Raw genomic sequence first — 18,447 nt, forward strand, 5'->3', positions numbered from 1 at the left:
CACGTTATATCCAGTGGCGACTCCAGGATGAAAATTCATTGGGGTCCTCAAAAAAAATTTCAAAGCTATTTATATTTGAATTGTATTTTAGTGATTGTTTAACTCCAAAAAACCATAAATTTTCAATATATATGGGGTCCCTTACTTAAGTTTAGTGGTGTCCTAAACAACTTGAGATATACAATGTATAATTTTTTTTTGAAGTAGTGGGGTCATAGGACCCCATACCCCAAGGCTTAGAATCGACCCTGGTTATATCTTGTGTCGTTCTTACATTTCTTGCATTTTAATCTTTCGTTCATTAAGTGGGTTGGGTGATCTTGATAGTATCACTACTCGGCTAGTAATCTTGTAGAATTACTAGCGTTGTTTGGGTCCTAATATCCTTACAGTTATAAATTTTTCGTTTCTCTAAAAAAAAAAAAAAGGTTTATTATAAACCACCATGCTATAAAGTCTTAAAATAGCGCTTATGGATATTTTTAGAAAAACTCTAGAAGTAATAATACATATACATATTAATTAATGTAATATATTCCGGCTGGCTATAGTATGTAGCATACAAAGAAAGAATCGGTAAACGGTAAAAACTACTTTCTCATTAATTAATTTGATTTAATAATTAATTAATGATTAATGAAGATGCCTACTTGCAATTTGATTGTGATGTCAATGACATTATCCCGCTGTCATGAAGAAATCTTCTTCTTCTAAGTTTCTAAATATGATGAAACCTACTTTCCATTACAACATTTAATTCAACTTTTTTTTTTTTTTTATCTTTCTCTTATTTAATTTTCACAATTTCTCTCCCACTTTCATGTTTCACAATCACAAATGGATGCAAAAATAGGACAACTACTTCTCATCATATTCATACAGTTTTTGTTAGCAACATCACAGAATAATGATTGTAAGTTCACTACTGTTCTATTACTTTTCGTATTCGTGTTAACTAATTAATAGCTTCTTATTGGATCCTAAGCATTTTTATGGATCACTAACCAAATTTGGTTGGATTTATGTAGTTACATATATGAAAGCTCTCAAGGATGCTTGGCAGAACACGCCACCTAATTGGGACGATAACTCTGATCCGTGTAGTGGTTGGGACGGGATCAGGTGCACAAACGGTCGGGTCACCTCTATGTGAGTCCATTATTTATTAAATGATCATAATCATATTTGAGCAAATAAAAACAAGTTGCAAATTTTGTTTTCATCTTATATGCGCGACGTTTTATTTAAATTTTCAGAACTTTGGCAAGTATGAATTTGAGAGGCGCGCTTACTGGAGATATTGGACAGTTGACTGAATTGCAAATTCTGTAAGTTATTTGCATAATCAGTTGATTTGTATGTATTTTGTATATCTAATGTTTTATGGTTGTGTTGTTGACATTTTCTGTATGTAGAGATCTATCTTACAATAAAGGTTTGACCGGGTCTTTGACTCCAGCAATTGGGAACTTGAAGAAATTAACAAACTTGTAAGTAGTTTTTACAATTTACATGTTTATTATACCTTAAATTTCATGGGCTATGTTTGTACGAACGTTACATTGATTTTTGATTGTTCTTGTTTTTCAGAATCTTGGTTAATTGCGGTTTCACCGGTCCACTTCCAGACACACTTGGAAATCTTGAAAATCTCATTTATATGTGAGCTTCAAACATTCTTATCTTATTTTATATGATAGTACAACAAATTCCCATTTTTAGTAGTGGCAATTTCAACCCATTTACTTGTGAAATCCTATAACTTCTTAAACAATTCAATCCCTCAAAACTCAGATTATTATTGAAATAAATTGACACACTAAGTTATCATTACTTACATTTTTCAATAACTGTTACCTGTTTAACAAGGCCCATTTTGACTCTTACCAAAGTACTCATTTTGACCCATTATCTTTACCTGCAAATTTTACCAATCTCTGTTCTTAGATATTGAGTGGTTAACTTAACTAAAAATATAACAATCTTGATTTTGTAGGTCTCTAAATTCGAATGGTTTCAGCGGACCTATTCCACCTTCGATTGGTAACATTAAAAATCTGTACTGGTTGGATCTAGCTGATAACAGGCTCTCTGGAAGTATACCAGTTTCTGCAGGGACCACTCCTGGTCTTGATATGCTGATTAATGCAAAACATTTGTATGTCTAATTTTTATTTTATTTTCTGTATTATATCGATAAGTAAATAAAATTCTGTTACGATTCTGATCACTTACGTGTCTATATTTGGATATTTTCAGCCATTTTGGAGGAAACATGCTCACGGGTCCCCTCCCACAACGGCTCTTCAGCTCAAATATGACTCTACTTCATCTGTATGTTTGAATATAACAAACAATTTTCCATTTTCAATTAAATGAACACATGTAGCTAGCTTAATTTTAAAACACTCTTTTTTTTTCTTCGAGCAGTCTATTTGAGAACAACCAGCTTGCGGGCCCCATTCCATCGTCTCTTGGGCTAGTGACTTCGCTAGAAGTCGTGTGAGTACCTATGATGATCATACTTCATATTTTTTATATACCTTGAAATGTGAACTTATACATTTTCTTTTTTGTGATATCAGACGTCTTGATAGGAACCTTTTGACCGGGAATGTCCCCAGAAGCATCAACAGCCTTACTGGTTTATTTGAATTGTAAGTAACAGAAATTTGAAGCTCGATTTATCTTGTTTGTATTATCTCCGCATTAATATTAAATTAATATTTTCTGTTAATTTTACATTTAGGTTTCTGTCAAACAATCGACTCACTGGCCCTGTGCCTAATCTAAACCAGTTAAATGTCCTCAACTATCTGTAAGTAGTATTACTTTGATTAAATTACGATTATTACATACTTTGATACTCAAAGTCATTACTTTTTAAATGTCATTTCAGGGATCTAAGTAACAATACTTTTGACCCATCGCCAGTTCCTTCTTGGTTTTCGACTTTACAGTCTTTGACCACTCTGTAAATCCTCTTAACCATCTTTATTATATCTCTCTTTGAAGCAGCAATGGAACATCATTATATATTTATATAAATTTTTATTTTTCTTTCAGAAATATGTACAGTACAAACCTTGTAGGAGAGCTGCCTTCTGCCCTTTTCAGCATACCTCAATTACAGAATGTGTGAGTTGAGAATTCATCAGTTTTTGTAGTTATTATTATACAGTACATGCTAGAAAGTGACATGTTAAACTTCTTTTTATTCGACAGTGATTTAAGTTACAATGGAATTAATGGTACATTGGATATCGGCACTAGCCATAGTAATCAGCTTCAACGGGTCAATTTGCAAAATAATCAAATAGGCGACTTCACTCAAAGGAACCAATATACTATTGAATTAATGTGAGTTTCTTTTACTACCATGCCTGATTTTTAAGCAAAAAAACTGCTTTGACTCTTGTAGTCAAACCCATTGCTATCCAATCTATAACTGAAATTAGATATCCAATTTGGTTACATTTACTTATGAGTTGGTCAAGTCCACATATGCATAGGGTGATGATCACTACCAAAAAAATTCTCTAAACATCACTATGCATAAAAATGTTATACTGTACAACGCCCTAAAGCCAAGTTAGTGGTGTACAGACAGTTTTGGTAGCGTATGGATCACCGGCCAATGAAAATCAGTTTGGTTCTACTAGGTCGTATTAAAAAAAAGGATTTTTATGCCCTGTCGTTAAGGTGCATAAACTAAAACTCATATATCTTGTTGCAATTTGCATGCAGACTTGTAGCCAACCCAATATGTACCGAAACAGGCGTAACAGATAAATTTTGCTCCCTACCAACAAACACTACAACGTCATACTCAACACCGCCCAGCAACTGTGCGCCTGCATCATGTGGCAACGGTCAAGTTTCAAGTCCAAACTGCAAATGTTCATATCCATACGTTGGCAATCTTTTTTTCAGAGCACCTTCGTTTTCAGACCTCGGAAATTCAACTATTTACGACTCCCTTCGTAATTCCATGCTTAGTTCTTTTCAGTTATCTCAACTACCCGTTGACGCAGTTTCACTAAGAAATCCTACCAAAAATACGGACGATTATCTTGTGATTAATCTACAAGTTTTCCCTTCTGGAGACGATCGGTTTAACAGGACTGGGATACTTGGCCTCGGGTTCTCACTTAGTAACCAAACTTTTAAGCCTTCATCAGACTTCGGACCCTACTTTTTCATCGGTGAAAACTACGATTTCTTACAAGGTAATCCATTTTTTTTTGAATATATGTATGATACCATAAAACTGATACTCTGCTTTGGTAGGTTGATTACCTATTATACTAATCGTGCACCGTGTCTAATTACTATGTTGCCCCTGTGAACAAAAACCGTCACTGGTTTATACACATGGGTATTTTAGTAATTTTGCATTTTTATTCAAAAAAATTCTTTTGGTTTGCTCTTTGCCCCAGTGAAACGGGTCCCACACACCCCTCGTTATGATTATAAGTTCAAATAATCAGCTTTTTACCGGCTGCAAAAAACAGTTGGTGAATCATGAAACGGTATTTTGGTTTGATATAACAGGAACATCAGGGGCAGGACACAAATCATCCAACACTGGAGTCATTATAGGAGCAGTTGTTGGCGGTTGTGTTCTTGTTGTACTATTGGTACTTGCAGGAATATACGCCCTTCGTCAAAAAGGGAGAGCCGAAAGAGCGACCCATGAGAGCAGCAGCCCGTTTGGTATAACTTTTCATTATCTTTCGACTGAAGTGTTCAAACTAGCTTTATATATAATTTAAATTCTAATAAATTTTTTGTAAAACTTGTAGCATTATGGGATGAAAACAATGGAAGTGGCGCTGTCCCTCAGTTGAAAGGAGCAAAAGCTTTCTCTTTTGAGGAGCTTAATAAATACACAAACAACTTTTCTGAAATGAACAGCATAGGAACTGGTGGTTATGGAATGGTAAGCTCGAACATTCGTTTTTAAACACATATATGGAAAAATAGAAGTATCATGACCGGTCCTTTTTAAACAACGATGAAAGATGCGATTAATTTGTGTAGGTTTACAGAGGAAGTCTACCAAACGGGCAGTTAGTTGCAATCAAAAGAGCCAAGCAGGGGTCAACACAGGGCGGGCTCGAGTTCAAAACTGAGATCGAGCTTCTTTCACGAGTTCATCACAAGAATCTTGTGAGTCTTGTAGGTTTTTGTTTCGATCAAGGTGAACAAATGTTAGTCTACGAGTATATCGTTAACGGTACAGTTAAAGATAGTATTTCAGGTGACTTTTTTTTTTTTTCCATTTAAAAACATATTTACCCATTCATCGGAAACTCGATAATCACGATTAACGGTTATGATACAAATAGGGAGATCTGGAATCAGATTGGATTGGATGAGAAGACTTCGAATAGCGTTAGGAGCAGCAAAAGGGTTGCAGTATCTGCATGATCTTGCTGATCCTCCAATCATACATAGAGACGTCAAAACAAACAATATCTTATTAGATGAACGTTTAGTCGCTAAGGTGGCTGATTTCGGGCTATCGAAATCGCTAGGTGATGCTAATAGGACTCATGTTACTACTCAAGTTAAAGGCACAATGGTTAGAAATTAGAATCTTCTCGGTTTTTTTATTTTAAAAGTTTGCGGTTTTTAAATGTAAAAGTATGACATGTGGTTTTATGCAGGGATACATGGATCCCGAGTATTACATGACACAACAGTTGACAGAAAAAAGCGATGTTTATAGCTTCGGAGTCGTACTATTGGAGCTAATAACCGCAAGAAACCCGATTGAAAAAGGGAAATACATCGTTCGAGAAGTGAGACAAGCTATGGACAAAAGTAAAGAGCTTTACAACTTGCATGAGGTCCTTGACCCGACGATAGGGTTGACTAGTCAACTAAAAGGTTTGGAAAGATTTGTTGACGTGGCGTTGCAGTGTGTTGAAGAAACCGGGGATAAAAGACCAACGATGAGTGATGTTGTGAAAGAGATTGATAGTATTATGGAACTTAACGGTCTTAACCCGAATGCTGAGTCAGCGTCAAATTCGGCTGGTTACACGAGTAAGGGGAGTGAGCATCCTTATACTAATGACAGTCTTTTCGCTTATAGCGGTGAGCATTTTTCTCAAAAGTTGGATCCTAAGTAGAAAACAATTTGAACAAGCAATAATGATTGTAGAGTGTTTTGTCCCTTTGATTCATGTAAATGAAATCTAGAAAATACAGATTTTGAACAAAAAAGGTGTGAGGTTTGGCCATTTATTTGAATTTGTTTATATGTTAATTATATACTGTATTTGAAGCTTTTGATTTTTATTGTTATGATCAAATGTGTTACCACTTAATGCTGTCACTATTTGTTTTAGATGTGAAAAGGCAGCTACGAACTTTTTTTTTTTTTTTTTTTTTTTTTTTTTGAAAGGCAATGTTAGTGGTTAGCTCACGAAGTTAATTCACGAAAATCCCCCCCCCCCCCCGAGACTCGAACCCTGGTCTCCTCGAACACCATAAGTGGAGTGGGTTGGATAATGGGTTAAACGGGTCTTATACTAATATAGTTTTAATTGCATTTGAATGTTATCAACCCACATTTTAGTATTTATAACTTCAGCAACGTTAAGTTGAACCTTTCACGTTATCAATAGTGAGCAACATGAATAACTTAATCAGTAAAAAAGGTTGAACCTTTGTTGGGTACAGGACGATGAACTGTTATAAAATAGTAGTTGAATTATAAGGACAAACTCATAAATTCATATAATTGCAAGAATAAAGTTGATGCAGTCCTGCCATTAAAACACACTATGAAAATGTTTGAATTTGTGGAGACGTTGACATTTGTCACCTAATATTCATATATATTCCAAATCTATTCAATACAATATTCTCAAGTTTCTCATAGAATTCTTCTTTCAAATAATGTCAGCACCAAAAACAAAATAAATCCATTTAAAGAAAGTCATGCTTGTCTTACTCTGTTGTCCGTTTTTGGTGGGATGTTTAGTCAAGCAGTTGTGGCTAGGTTATAAATGTGTCACGATGACCAGGTCTACATGGGTATCATCAACTTTATATTTTTTATTTTGTCAAGTTTTAAAGGAAAGTGTTAGATATTGTCAAACATGATAGAGAGATAATGATACCGCAACCCGCATGCGCACCTCATATGCATGCGGGCGCTTAATAGTGTGCGCTATGCGGTATGCGGATTGTATCTGATTCCTTTGTTCTCGGTACAGCGGTTGCTTAGCTGTCAAGTAAATATCTTTTCCATAATTATATCCGTGATTCGGGGGAGTCAGTTATGGATGAGATTATCATGATCTGGGACGGTTCTAGAATTAGGGTTTGCCTATAAATACAAACCCTAATCATCATTCACCAGACGGCACATTAAGTAACCATCACATACGATACACATTACGTAAAACAGCATCATTCAGCATCTTTTCAAGGTTAACAGGTTAGTCTTTTGTAAGCTAGTACCTACGACCTTATTTGGGGCCTCTTGATCGACGACCGTTATCGGAGGTGGACTTAATCACTTGGCCACCCCGCCGACATCATCATGTCGGCTAGGGTTATTCACGGTAGCCGGACCGGAGAGCCACGTTCTAAGATCCTTAAACCCCTCTTTATGTATTGAGCAGGTATATTAAACCCCACGGTTAAAATATGCATGATCAAGTAGTGCTTTCATTGAGAGTTGAATTAATTCAAGACTGTTTAATTGCTTTTTCTTTTAAGGTTTTGAATTGTATGACTCGTTATTTACAAAATTTTTGAATTTTTTCTTTAACAGTATCATGACTTCCGAGGAATCATCGGAACATACCCAAACAGATGTTCAGAACGCACCGTCTGGTAGTCAACAGACACCGGTTATGACTACGGGGGCCGCTATTCAGGCGGGGTACACGATGTACCCTCCACCTATATCCGGCGAACCCTTTCAGAGGTACAAGCCGATATATTCAGACGGGGTTACACCACCAAGAGCAAACTCACCAGTCACAACCACGCGGCTGGACTTTTCGTCAGTGGATCCAAGGGTCATCTTTGCAGGCACTAGCGGTGGAACAACGGGGCCGCATGTGGTTTGCTGCGGCCAGGTACCTATTTACAGTACCACTGTTTCAATACCTCTGCATACGCAGAGCATTCAGCAGAATTCGTCATTTACACCGTTGCAACCTTGGCAACCACCGCGCCCAGTTTCACAATTTTTAACTCCTGCGGATGCGCAGGCGTTACTTAATAGTTGGGGATTTGGTGTCATCCCAGATGCAAACCCTCATTGGGCGCCGATAACAGCGCAACAGCAAAGCACAGCGCATACAGTTAGGCTTTTAAGTGTGTATCCTCAAGTTTCGCAGATATCTGCGCCACAGGTTTCGCTTCCTTTACAGCCACCTGTGTACTCTGCGTCTTCAAGTTATCCCTCTTTTCCAACGCAACAGCCTTGGTTATATCCGCAGACGCAGGGTCAACCTTGGCAAAATGTTCAAGGGCAGGCAAATCTTGCAAGTCAATTCATGCAGGCTGCACCTCCTGATATGGTTCACTTATTTTCACAACCTGACTTTGTTCAGGACATGATGAAGCGTTTCTTTGCAAACTTGAAAGGGGATCCTGTTAAACCACCCTTCGAGCTACCGACTACCTTTGACAAGTTTCCTCCGCATATATCCGCATACCCATTTCCATCAGCACCAAAGATACCTAGCACGTTGGGTACTTACAATGGCCTGACCGATCCAGATGATTTTTTACAGTGTTTCGAAGACGCAATGCGCACTCAAGGCTGGGTGGATCCGGTTGCGTGTCAGATATTTCCTATGACACTACAGGGTATTGCTCGTGAGTGGTTTAATAAGTTGCCGGCGGGTAGTATTGCCGGATTTATGGTCTGCGGACAAAGTTTTTGCTGCAATATCAGAATCAGAGACCACGCAAGCGCACTCACATTGAATGCCATGACATCGTGCAGAAGTCCAAGGAATCTTTGGGCGAATTTCTCACAAGGTATACTAATGAGTGCCTGCGTATACCAGATCTCAAACCAGAGCAACAGATTTCCGGACTCATACATGGTATAAAATCAGAACGTCATCCAACACTGGTAAGGCGTCTGCACCATACGGTCCCAACAACTTATGCTGAGGCGCTTAATGAATGCCACGACTATATGCGGAGTGGCGAAGATAATGACATCCCAACAGCTAGCTCACGCAACGAGAGGAAGGACGATGATGATCGTTCGCGCGATCAAAATCGTGGTAACAACTCTCGCGGAAGGTATCCTAGCGGTGGTCCTATCAGGAATGATAAAGGGAAATCAAGTGGCAATTATCGAAACAATAATCAGCGCGGCATCAATAATCAGAACTATGCGCTGCTCAAAAGTTTGTCCAAAACGCCCAAGGAAATTTTGGCAACGGAGCCAGTATGCGCGACCTTCGCGGTTCCAACTCCGCTTACAGAATTTGGCAAGCGGGACAAAACAAAGTATTGTGAATTTCATGACGATTATGGTCACGACACCAATCGGTGTAAAAACTTGATGGAACGGGTTCTGGAAGCGCTTCGCGCGGGCAAATTGGATCATCTAAAACCACCTAAAAAGGACAAGGGAAAGGCCGCAGAAGAGGTTTCGAAGTCTAAGACTTTCGCGTGGCAGAAAGTTGACAAAGCGAAAAATGCCGACTTAACCATTAACATGGTTGACGCAGAGAAAATTAGCCAGCGGAGAAAGTACAACGATCACCAGGATTGGGAGCTTCTCCCAATCACTTTCCCTCCTGTAATGTCAATTGATTCTATTAATGAGCCCATTATCATCAAGTGTCGCATCCCCGATTGCGGAATCCAGGTTAAGCGCATGCATGTTGACACTGGCAGCGGTGTCGATATTATGTATGAGCATTGTTATCGTTTCCTTCCGGCAGAAGTCAAAGCGCAGTTACGCCAGCCTGATATTACGCTATCAGGGTTTTCCGGAGAAAACTCGTGGCTGCTAGGCCGAATAGAATTAATGATAGAGCTTGCGGATGACAGGAACCCGCAGATGATCAGGCATGAATTGGCCGATTTTTATGTGGTTCGTTCAACTTCACGATATAACGTACTGCTAGGGAGAAACTTCATACGGCGTTTCAACATCATACCATCGGTAGTGCATGGTTTGATTAAGTTTCCCACAGTAGGAGGCATCGCCACAGTTGCGTCACATCAAGCAACCGAGTTGTGTGGCTCTGTCGCGTCTGTAAGCTCTCCTAGCGTAGAAGAGCAACTTGCAAACTGTGCAGTAATAGCTAATCGCTTGCATCCGGATAAGCGAATTAAAATTGGCGCAGGTTTGTCAGCCGAAACGAAGGGCAAGTTGCATGGAATATTGTCAGCTAACGCAGATATTTTCGCATGGCGCGAGTCAGACATGACCGGGGTTCCGCGGGATATTGCGGAACATAAGTTAAATGTTAATCCATCATTAACACCCGTTAGGCAAAAGAAGCGGCATATGGCTCTAGACCGCAGTGATTGGTTGTGCGTAGAGGTGGACAACCTTGTCAAAGCAAGCATTCTGCGGGAAGTGCGTTATCAGACATGGGTTGCAAATCCTGTGTTGCTAAAAAAGGCTGACGGTAACTGGCGAATGTGCGTTGATTTCAAAGACATTAATAAGGCATGTCCTAAGGACTACTACCCTCTCCCGGAGATAGACTGGAAGGTAGAATCACTGTCGGGATTTAGGTACAAGTGTTTTTTGGACGCATACAAGGGTTATCACCAAATCTTAATGGCTGCGGAAGATGAGGACAAGACCGCTTTTCATACGCCGCATGGTATTTATTGTTACACGAAGATGCCTTTTAGTTTAAAGAATGCGGGCGCAACCTATCTGAAATGTCCCGTTCTTATTGATTAAAAACGTTCCACATTAATTGATTTCGTTGCGAGGTTTTGACCTCTATATGAGACGTTTTTCAAAGACTGCATTCATTTTTAAAACAAACCATAACCTTTATTTCATAGATAAAGGTTTTAAAAAGCTTTACGTAGATTATCAAATAATGATAATCTAAAATATCCTGTTTACACACGACCATTACATAATGGTTTACAATACAAATATGTTACAACAAAATAAGTTTCTTGAATGCAGTTTTTACACAATATCATACAAGCATGGACTCCAAATCTCGTCCTTATTTAAGTATGCGACAGCGGAAGCTCTTAATAATCACCTGAGAATAAACATGCTTAAAACGTCAACAAAAATGTTGGTGAGTTATAGGTTTAACCTATATATATCAAATCATAATAATAGACCACAAGATTTCATATTTCAATACACATCCCATACATAGAGATAAAAATCATTCATATGGTGAACACCTGGTAACCGACATTAACAAGATGCATATATAAGAATATCCCCATCATTCCGGGATACCCTTCAGATATGATATAAATTTCGAAGTACTAAAGCATCCGGTACTTTGGATGGGGTTTGTTAGGCCCAATAGATCTATCTTTAGGATTCGCGTCAATTAGGGTGTCTGTTCCCTAATTCTTAGATTACCAGACTTAATAAAAAGGGGCATATTCGATTTCAATAATTCAACCATAGAATGTAGTTGAAAGGACCCGTTCATATACATTATAAACGATTCACAATAGTTGATTACATTGCGAGGTATTTGACCTCTATATGATACATTTTACAAACATTACATTCGTTTTTAAAAGACAAACTTTCTTTACATCAAAAATTGACAGGCATGTATACCATTTCATAATATCCACTATACAACTATAAATTGATTTAATAATAATCTTTGATGAACTCAATGACTCGAATGCAACGTTCTTCGAAATATGTTATGAAAGACTCCAAGTAATATCTTTAAAATGAGCAAATGCACAGCGGAAGATTTCTTTAACACCTGAGAATAAACATGCTTTAAAGTGTCAACCAAAAGGTTGGTGAGTTCATTAGTTTATCATAATCATTTATTTCCATCATTTTAATAGACCACAAGAATTTTATTTCCAGTTCTCATAAATATACGTCCCATGCATAGAGACAAAAATAATCATTCATATGGTGAACACCTGGTAACCGACATTAACTAGATACATATAAGAATATCCCCTATCATTCCGGGATCCTCCTTCGGACATGATATAAATTTTGAAGTACTAAAGCATCCGGTACTTTGGATGGGGTTTGTTAGGCCCAATAGATCTATCTTTAGGATTCGCGTCAATTAGGGTGTCTGTTCCCTAATTCTTAGATTACCAGACTTTAATAAAAAGGGGCATATTCGATTTCGATAATTCAACCATAGAATGTAGTTTCAATTACTTGTGTCTATTTCGTCAAACATTTATAAAAGCGCATGTATTCTCAGCCCCAAAAATATAAAGGGTAAAAAGTCAAATGAAACTCACCATACTGTATTTCGTAGTAAAAATACATATAACGTCATTGAACAAGTGCAAGGTTGGCCTCGAATTCACGAACCTAAATTAATTATATATATTTATGTGTTGGTCAATATTTGTCTAACAAATTAGGTCAGGTCATAGTGTACCACAATCCTAATGCTCGAGACTAATATGCAAAAGTCAACAAAAGTAAATTTGACTCAAAATAATTTCCAAAAATCTATACATGATTAATATATAGTTTAAATATCGTCGTTTTATATTTTTAAATATTTTTAAAAGATTTATTAGAGTAAATAATATAATTTATTTATTAATAAATAAAATTTTATATTAAATTTATATAATTAAATATACTTTTATATATATTAAGTAATAAAATTTATAGGGTTCATTTAATATCATAAAGATAATATGATAGGTATTATTAAAATAAGTTATTATACGTAGTAAAATATGTTTGTATCACATATTTATTTGATAAAATAATATCTATAATGATAGTAAGTAAAAGTTGTATTATTTTGTAATAATAATTATTATAATAAAAATATCAATATTTATAATTACTAAGATGACATTATGATAAAACGATAATTCTAATTATGATAACTTTAATATTTACGATAATTTTTAATATTATCTTTAAAATAATAATTTTATTTAAATAATAATAATAATGATATTTTATAGTAACAATGACATTTCTATTAAAATGATAATTTTTGTTAAAATGATAGTTTTACTACTAACGATACTTTTAATAATAATAGTAATGATAAAAATAATAAGAACGATAATTTTATCTAAATCAATATCTTATAATATTTTAATTTCATCATGATACTCTTACTCATTATTTCCTAATCGTTTCATTTAATAGCTTTTAATCATCTTTTATATCGTGTTCATAATAATGATAATAATAGTAATCAAAATAATTAGGTGTTACAAATATTTGTTTTAATTACACTAATATTAATAATGATAGTTACTATAACATTATTAACGATAATACTAATAATTATCTTAATGATAATATAGTAATAATAATAATAATAACAATAACAATAACAATAACCATTTTTAAATAATGATATATATATATTAATAATGATAATAATAATAATAATACTAATAATAATAATAATTGGATAATAATAATAATAATACTAATTATAACTTTAATGATAATAACGATAGTAATAAAAAAATAACAATTTTTAATGATAAATCCCTTTTATTGATAAAGATAATAATAATGATAATAATAAGATAAAACTAGAACGACGATAAAAACGACGATAATAATAATCATTTTTAATAAAAATATCGAAAATTCAATTGATTATAACTTCTAATCCGTTCATCGAAACCATTCGATATCTAAAGGAAAAGTTCTTAATTTTTCGCTAGCTTTCCAAGGACATGCATATCTTATACCTTATCTCAACCGCAAGTGTAACTAATTCAAGATTAAACCTAACCTGTCTAAGGGCAATATCAAAAGTACAAGCATGCATAATCCTAAATACTCGAGCACTAGTCAGGGATACACTATTAGTATGTAAAAGTTAAATTATGAGTACTCACGTATCAATATTGAGATTCAATATTGCAGGAAAGGTACGTAGACGCAACGGAAATGATAAACACTATATTGACCTCACGAGCATTCCCATGAACCATACTCAATCACCTCCATAGCTATAACCCATAATTTCCTTAATCCTATCCTACTCGAAAAACAATTTTGAAATCACTCGGACAGCACTCCGTCGTAATATTTTATGTATACTAATAATATCTTGAAATAATACGGAGTAAATATATATATGTAAATCGATTGAGAGAGTTTAGAGAAAAATATTTTCAAGTTTCTATGAAATAATGAAATATATTGAATTCTATTTATAATAGATTTTTGAATTATTAAAGTGAATTATTAAAGTATGAATTATTAAAGTGAATTATTAAAGTATGAATTATTAAAGTGAATTATTAAAGTATGAATTATTAAAGTGAATTATTAAAGTATGAATTATTAAAGTGAATTATTAAAGTTAAAGTAAAGTAAAAATAAAGTAAAGGTAAAGTTTAAGTATAGTAAAAGTATAAAACTATGTACGTATAATATGCGTATAAATATATATAATATTAATTTAAATCATTATATATATTTAATAAAATAAAATATAAATATCGTTATCTTTATCATACTAGTTAAGTAATGAGTTGTCAAAAGTGGTTCTAGATATTTATAAAAGTTATATACGTTTTAATAATAAAGTTCTTTTTAAACTGAAAACGTTTTTGTACGTTTGAAACTAAATAGATCAATCGAGTCTTTATGAGATTCAATCTTTCACTATCCTTTGTCTAGTTCTCAATGATTGACAATTTGTTCTTATTTATAAATCACTTTACCATTTTCCGAATATTGTTAAAATGGAAAGATTTCTCAAGTCAACGTGGGCCTTTCAACAGAGACTTGTAATCATAATTCAATATATCTGATAATTCAATCATTTGATCTTATCTTCTAATTCCATTGATAAACATTTTGAAACAGATACAATCATATAAAGTATTTAATCTAATATTTTGTTTACGTTTCAAGTTATAATATATATATACACATATACATATATAATCATATTCGTTTAATGGTTCGTGAATCGTTGGAACTTGGTCGAGGTTGAATGAATGTATGAACATAGTTTAAAATTCTTGAAATTTAACTTAACAAATATTGCTTATCGTGTCGGAAACATATACAGATTAAAGTTTAAATTTGGTTAGAAATTTTCGGGTTGTCACAGTACCTACCTGTTAAAGAAATTTCGTCCCGAAATTTGAGTGGAAAGGTCGTGAATGTTGATAAGTATGTTTTCATGATGCATACAGGCTAAAAATTAGAGTTTTATCATCAGCGAATAATTTGGATAAACAATCCATTTATATGAAGAGTACGAATGAAGCTAACATAGAAGAGTGAAATGAGTAAGTGTAGATTCATCTTATCATTTGACGTAGATATGATTGATTCCCAGATTTCAAGGAATTTGAAGAAAATCTTCTTAATAAGATTTGACTCTTCGGTAATCAAGGGAATTAGGATCCGCTTTAAATGCGATCGTCCATTTTAATTGTTCTGTCGGAGATTTTCTTATAAATTCACCTCCTTCGTTTCCTTACAACTCACACCTTCTGTTGATGCATTTTATGCAAGTCCCTAGACATCTACCCACGTCCATTGCACGTACAACAGTTTACAGGCCACCATGATTGCTCGTTATTATCATATCCGTGTTTGTATGTGGTTACAGGAACGAGATTTAGAAGTTTGACTATGTTAGACTTAGTCAGACGTTCGAGTGAAGCCTCACTAGTACGGCTGATAGCCTCATACGCACAGTTGATGCTGAGCTAAGTCATAATTACAACCTAAATGAGAAGACACGAGTGAGTGATCACCCGTACGACTGATGAAGCCAACTCGTACGTGTGATGAATAAATCGTATGAGTGAGTCAACAGCAGGGGTATATAAAGTCTTATGTTCTTCATTTTAGGTTAACCCTCTCATTTGTTACACACACTCAGATCTAGTGAGCTCCTCCGATTCTCTCTCGGTCCAAATCACCCAGGTGGTGGATAATAGCTCTAGGTGTTGATCTAATCACACTTGATTTAGTTGTGGTTTGACTAAATTAATCAAAAAAAAAAAAACTTAACCTATTCACTAGAGGGTTTGATTCACTTATTCCGCCATTGTGTGAGTTAAATCTGTTGATTTCTAAGTTCCTAGTCTTGTTTCATCGCCTTCTATTCTTTCCCCCTCAACTCATATTTTAAAGTATTCATCAATATGCTCCATCTAGTTCTGATTCTCGATATACTTCTAACTTTCATATCGGTCATTCTTCTTTTTCATCTACCGCCGGAAGAATCTATTTACTTCTACTATACTCTTGGGTTTATAGTGTTTCTAGTTCTCCCGTGTCTTTATATTGCTATATGCATCGATATATGGTTTATAATTTCTGGTTTGTCGTTGGGCTTTATATGTTCCCTTATATTTCAAAGTCTCTGCTTCTGTCTTCTATAATCATTATCATTCACAGTTAATGCTCTCTTTTATTTGCTGCAATTTATACCCCAATTTCTATTTCGGAGTTTTGTCCTTTCGTTTCTTCTTCTTGCGATTAAGCACCGCTTGTAATGGTCCCGAATTCACAGATATAAATTTCGGAATGAACATTGTTAATGTTCTAGGAAGGAAATTGTGATGGCACGATCTTGACTTGTCAAATTACTAGAATACCTTAAAAAAGGCCGAATCATCAAGAAATATTTTCTTGATATTTTAGAGGTTAAATAGAATACAAGAGTCGTATAACATGGCACATGATGATGTTATGATCTGTGAATCATCACGTTCCATTTAGAAACTCAGCATGACTTACTGTAATATAATCACATTGATCAAATGTCATTATATTATACTAATTCATGCTTCAGTTCCCAACATTACTTCAAAATATTCCTATTTTAAACTTGAATGTTTCAGAATTTAGAAACTAAAATAGTTTCTTTTATGATGTAATACAGATAGCGCGAAGAGGTAAATGATTTCAAATAAGAAAAATTAAGAAAATATCTTCAGAAATATGGAGGATATTTATAATGAAAGATATGATGATATTTTAGAATTTCTAATATCAGAGGATGATGAAGAATATTGTCCGCAGGAGTTTAGAGTCTGGAGCAAGGTATTCGTTAATGACTTCAGCAGGTACTGAATCATTTGGATCCTTTAAAGTCAGGTTCAGTCTTTGTAATTTGTCCACAGCCTCCTTCCTACTTTGCTCAATCCGTTTTCCAGTTCCAAAACTTCTTTTTTTCTGCGCTTTGCCAGCACATTTCATCATTATCATCCAGCTTTTACCGTTTAAAGTCGTTTATAGTTTTTGCTGCTTCATCAGCATTTTTTCCATTTTCGAAGAATCAATTCGTAGTTCGGAGTGTTTTTCAGAAACTTCACATTCAAATTAAGTCAAGAAGATAGACGTTATATATACACATATAACTATTGGCGTAGACATGCTGCGAGATTTTAAAATACTGATTGCTAATTCCCAATGATTCGTATGGCAATTCTCATTACAAGATGCGAATGAGTAAATGATGGGGTTTCAATGAATAATTATAATGACTTTTTGGAGAGGCTAAAGTCAAAGGGTAATGAAGTTGTTGGTACATCTGCTAATAATGTGGTGGAATGTAAAAGGTTCCCTGGTAACGATGGTGTATATCTCAAGGTTATAATAAGGTTAGTCTGACTGAAAAGTCGAAGTTGACTTGCTGGAGCTGTGACAAAACTGGCTACTTTGAATAGGAGTCGCAAAGTTATTTTTTGCTAATAAATGCCAAAGAATCTGACGCGGATACGTTGTTTAAACTTTTACTTTGGTTTCAAGAGTTTTTCGGGTACATAACTGTGGGTAACATGTGGTTGGATCATCATCTCGATTGCTCATCATTCGAAGTGTCTTCAGAAATTTTCGAAGGGTTTGAACACAGATTGTAATCGTTAACATACATTTGATGTTCTAACATAGTTTCGAAGTCAAAATAAAGCTTGTGAAAGATGTAAGGATCTAAGAGTGATGATTTTGGTCATATCTCAAGTTGAATTTTAAGATTTCAAAATCAGAATATGTAATTAAATTTTGAATGAGTATGGTTGTTTTGATTTCTATAGAAGAATGTATATTGTTTTGATTTCTATAAAAGAATGTAACATATTAATTGTGAATTTATATATCTCTCGGGTATTACCTACCCGTTAAAAAAATTTCACAATTAATATTTTGTACAAAAGAACTTTATTACAGTCTTTATGAAAATACATATATGTATATTTTCTTCAGATGTAACATAGATTTAATGAGTTAATGTTAAATTAAACTCATTTGATTTACGGTTGAAACTAGAA

General features: G+C 34.7%; 1 protein-coding gene across 1 annotated transcript; it reads left to right on the forward strand.

Moving 5' to 3' along the window:
- Positions 1-757: 757 nt before the first annotated feature.
- On the forward strand, positions 758-6,245 carry LOC139852492 (leucine-rich repeat receptor protein kinase HPCA1-like). Its single transcript, XM_071841793.1, has 19 exons — positions 758-913; positions 1,029-1,149; positions 1,257-1,328; positions 1,416-1,490; positions 1,591-1,662; positions 1,997-2,158; positions 2,260-2,334; positions 2,431-2,502; positions 2,586-2,657; positions 2,750-2,818; positions 2,900-2,974; positions 3,067-3,138; positions 3,226-3,360; positions 3,748-4,229; positions 4,555-4,716; positions 4,806-4,942; positions 5,044-5,263; positions 5,352-5,587; positions 5,673-6,245. The coding sequence occupies exons 1-19, from the start codon at positions 838-840 to the stop codon at positions 6,138-6,140; spliced, it is 2,853 nt and encodes a 950-aa protein (XP_071697894.1). The 5' UTR covers positions 758-837; the 3' UTR covers positions 6,141-6,245.
- The last annotated feature ends 12,202 nt before the right edge of the window (positions 6,246-18,447 follow it).

This window comes from Rutidosis leptorrhynchoides, chromosome 6 (assembly GCF_046630445.1).
Source record: "Rutidosis leptorrhynchoides isolate AG116_Rl617_1_P2 chromosome 6, CSIRO_AGI_Rlap_v1, whole genome shotgun sequence".
Taxonomy (NCBI): Eukaryota; Viridiplantae; Streptophyta; class Magnoliopsida; order Asterales; family Asteraceae; genus Rutidosis; species Rutidosis leptorrhynchoides.

Coding starts and splice junctions, on each gene's coding strand:
- LOC139852492 (XM_071841793.1), top strand. CDS start 838: ATGGATGCAAAAATAGGACAACTACTTCTCATCATATTCATACAGTTT. Junction 1,491..1,590: donor TTGAAGAAATTAACAAACTT/GTAAGTAGTTTT, acceptor CTTGTTTTTCAG/AATCTTGGTTAATTGCGGTT. Junction 3,139..3,225: donor ATACCTCAATTACAGAATGT/GTGAGTTGAGAA, acceptor TTTATTCGACAG/TGATTTAAGTTACAATGGAA.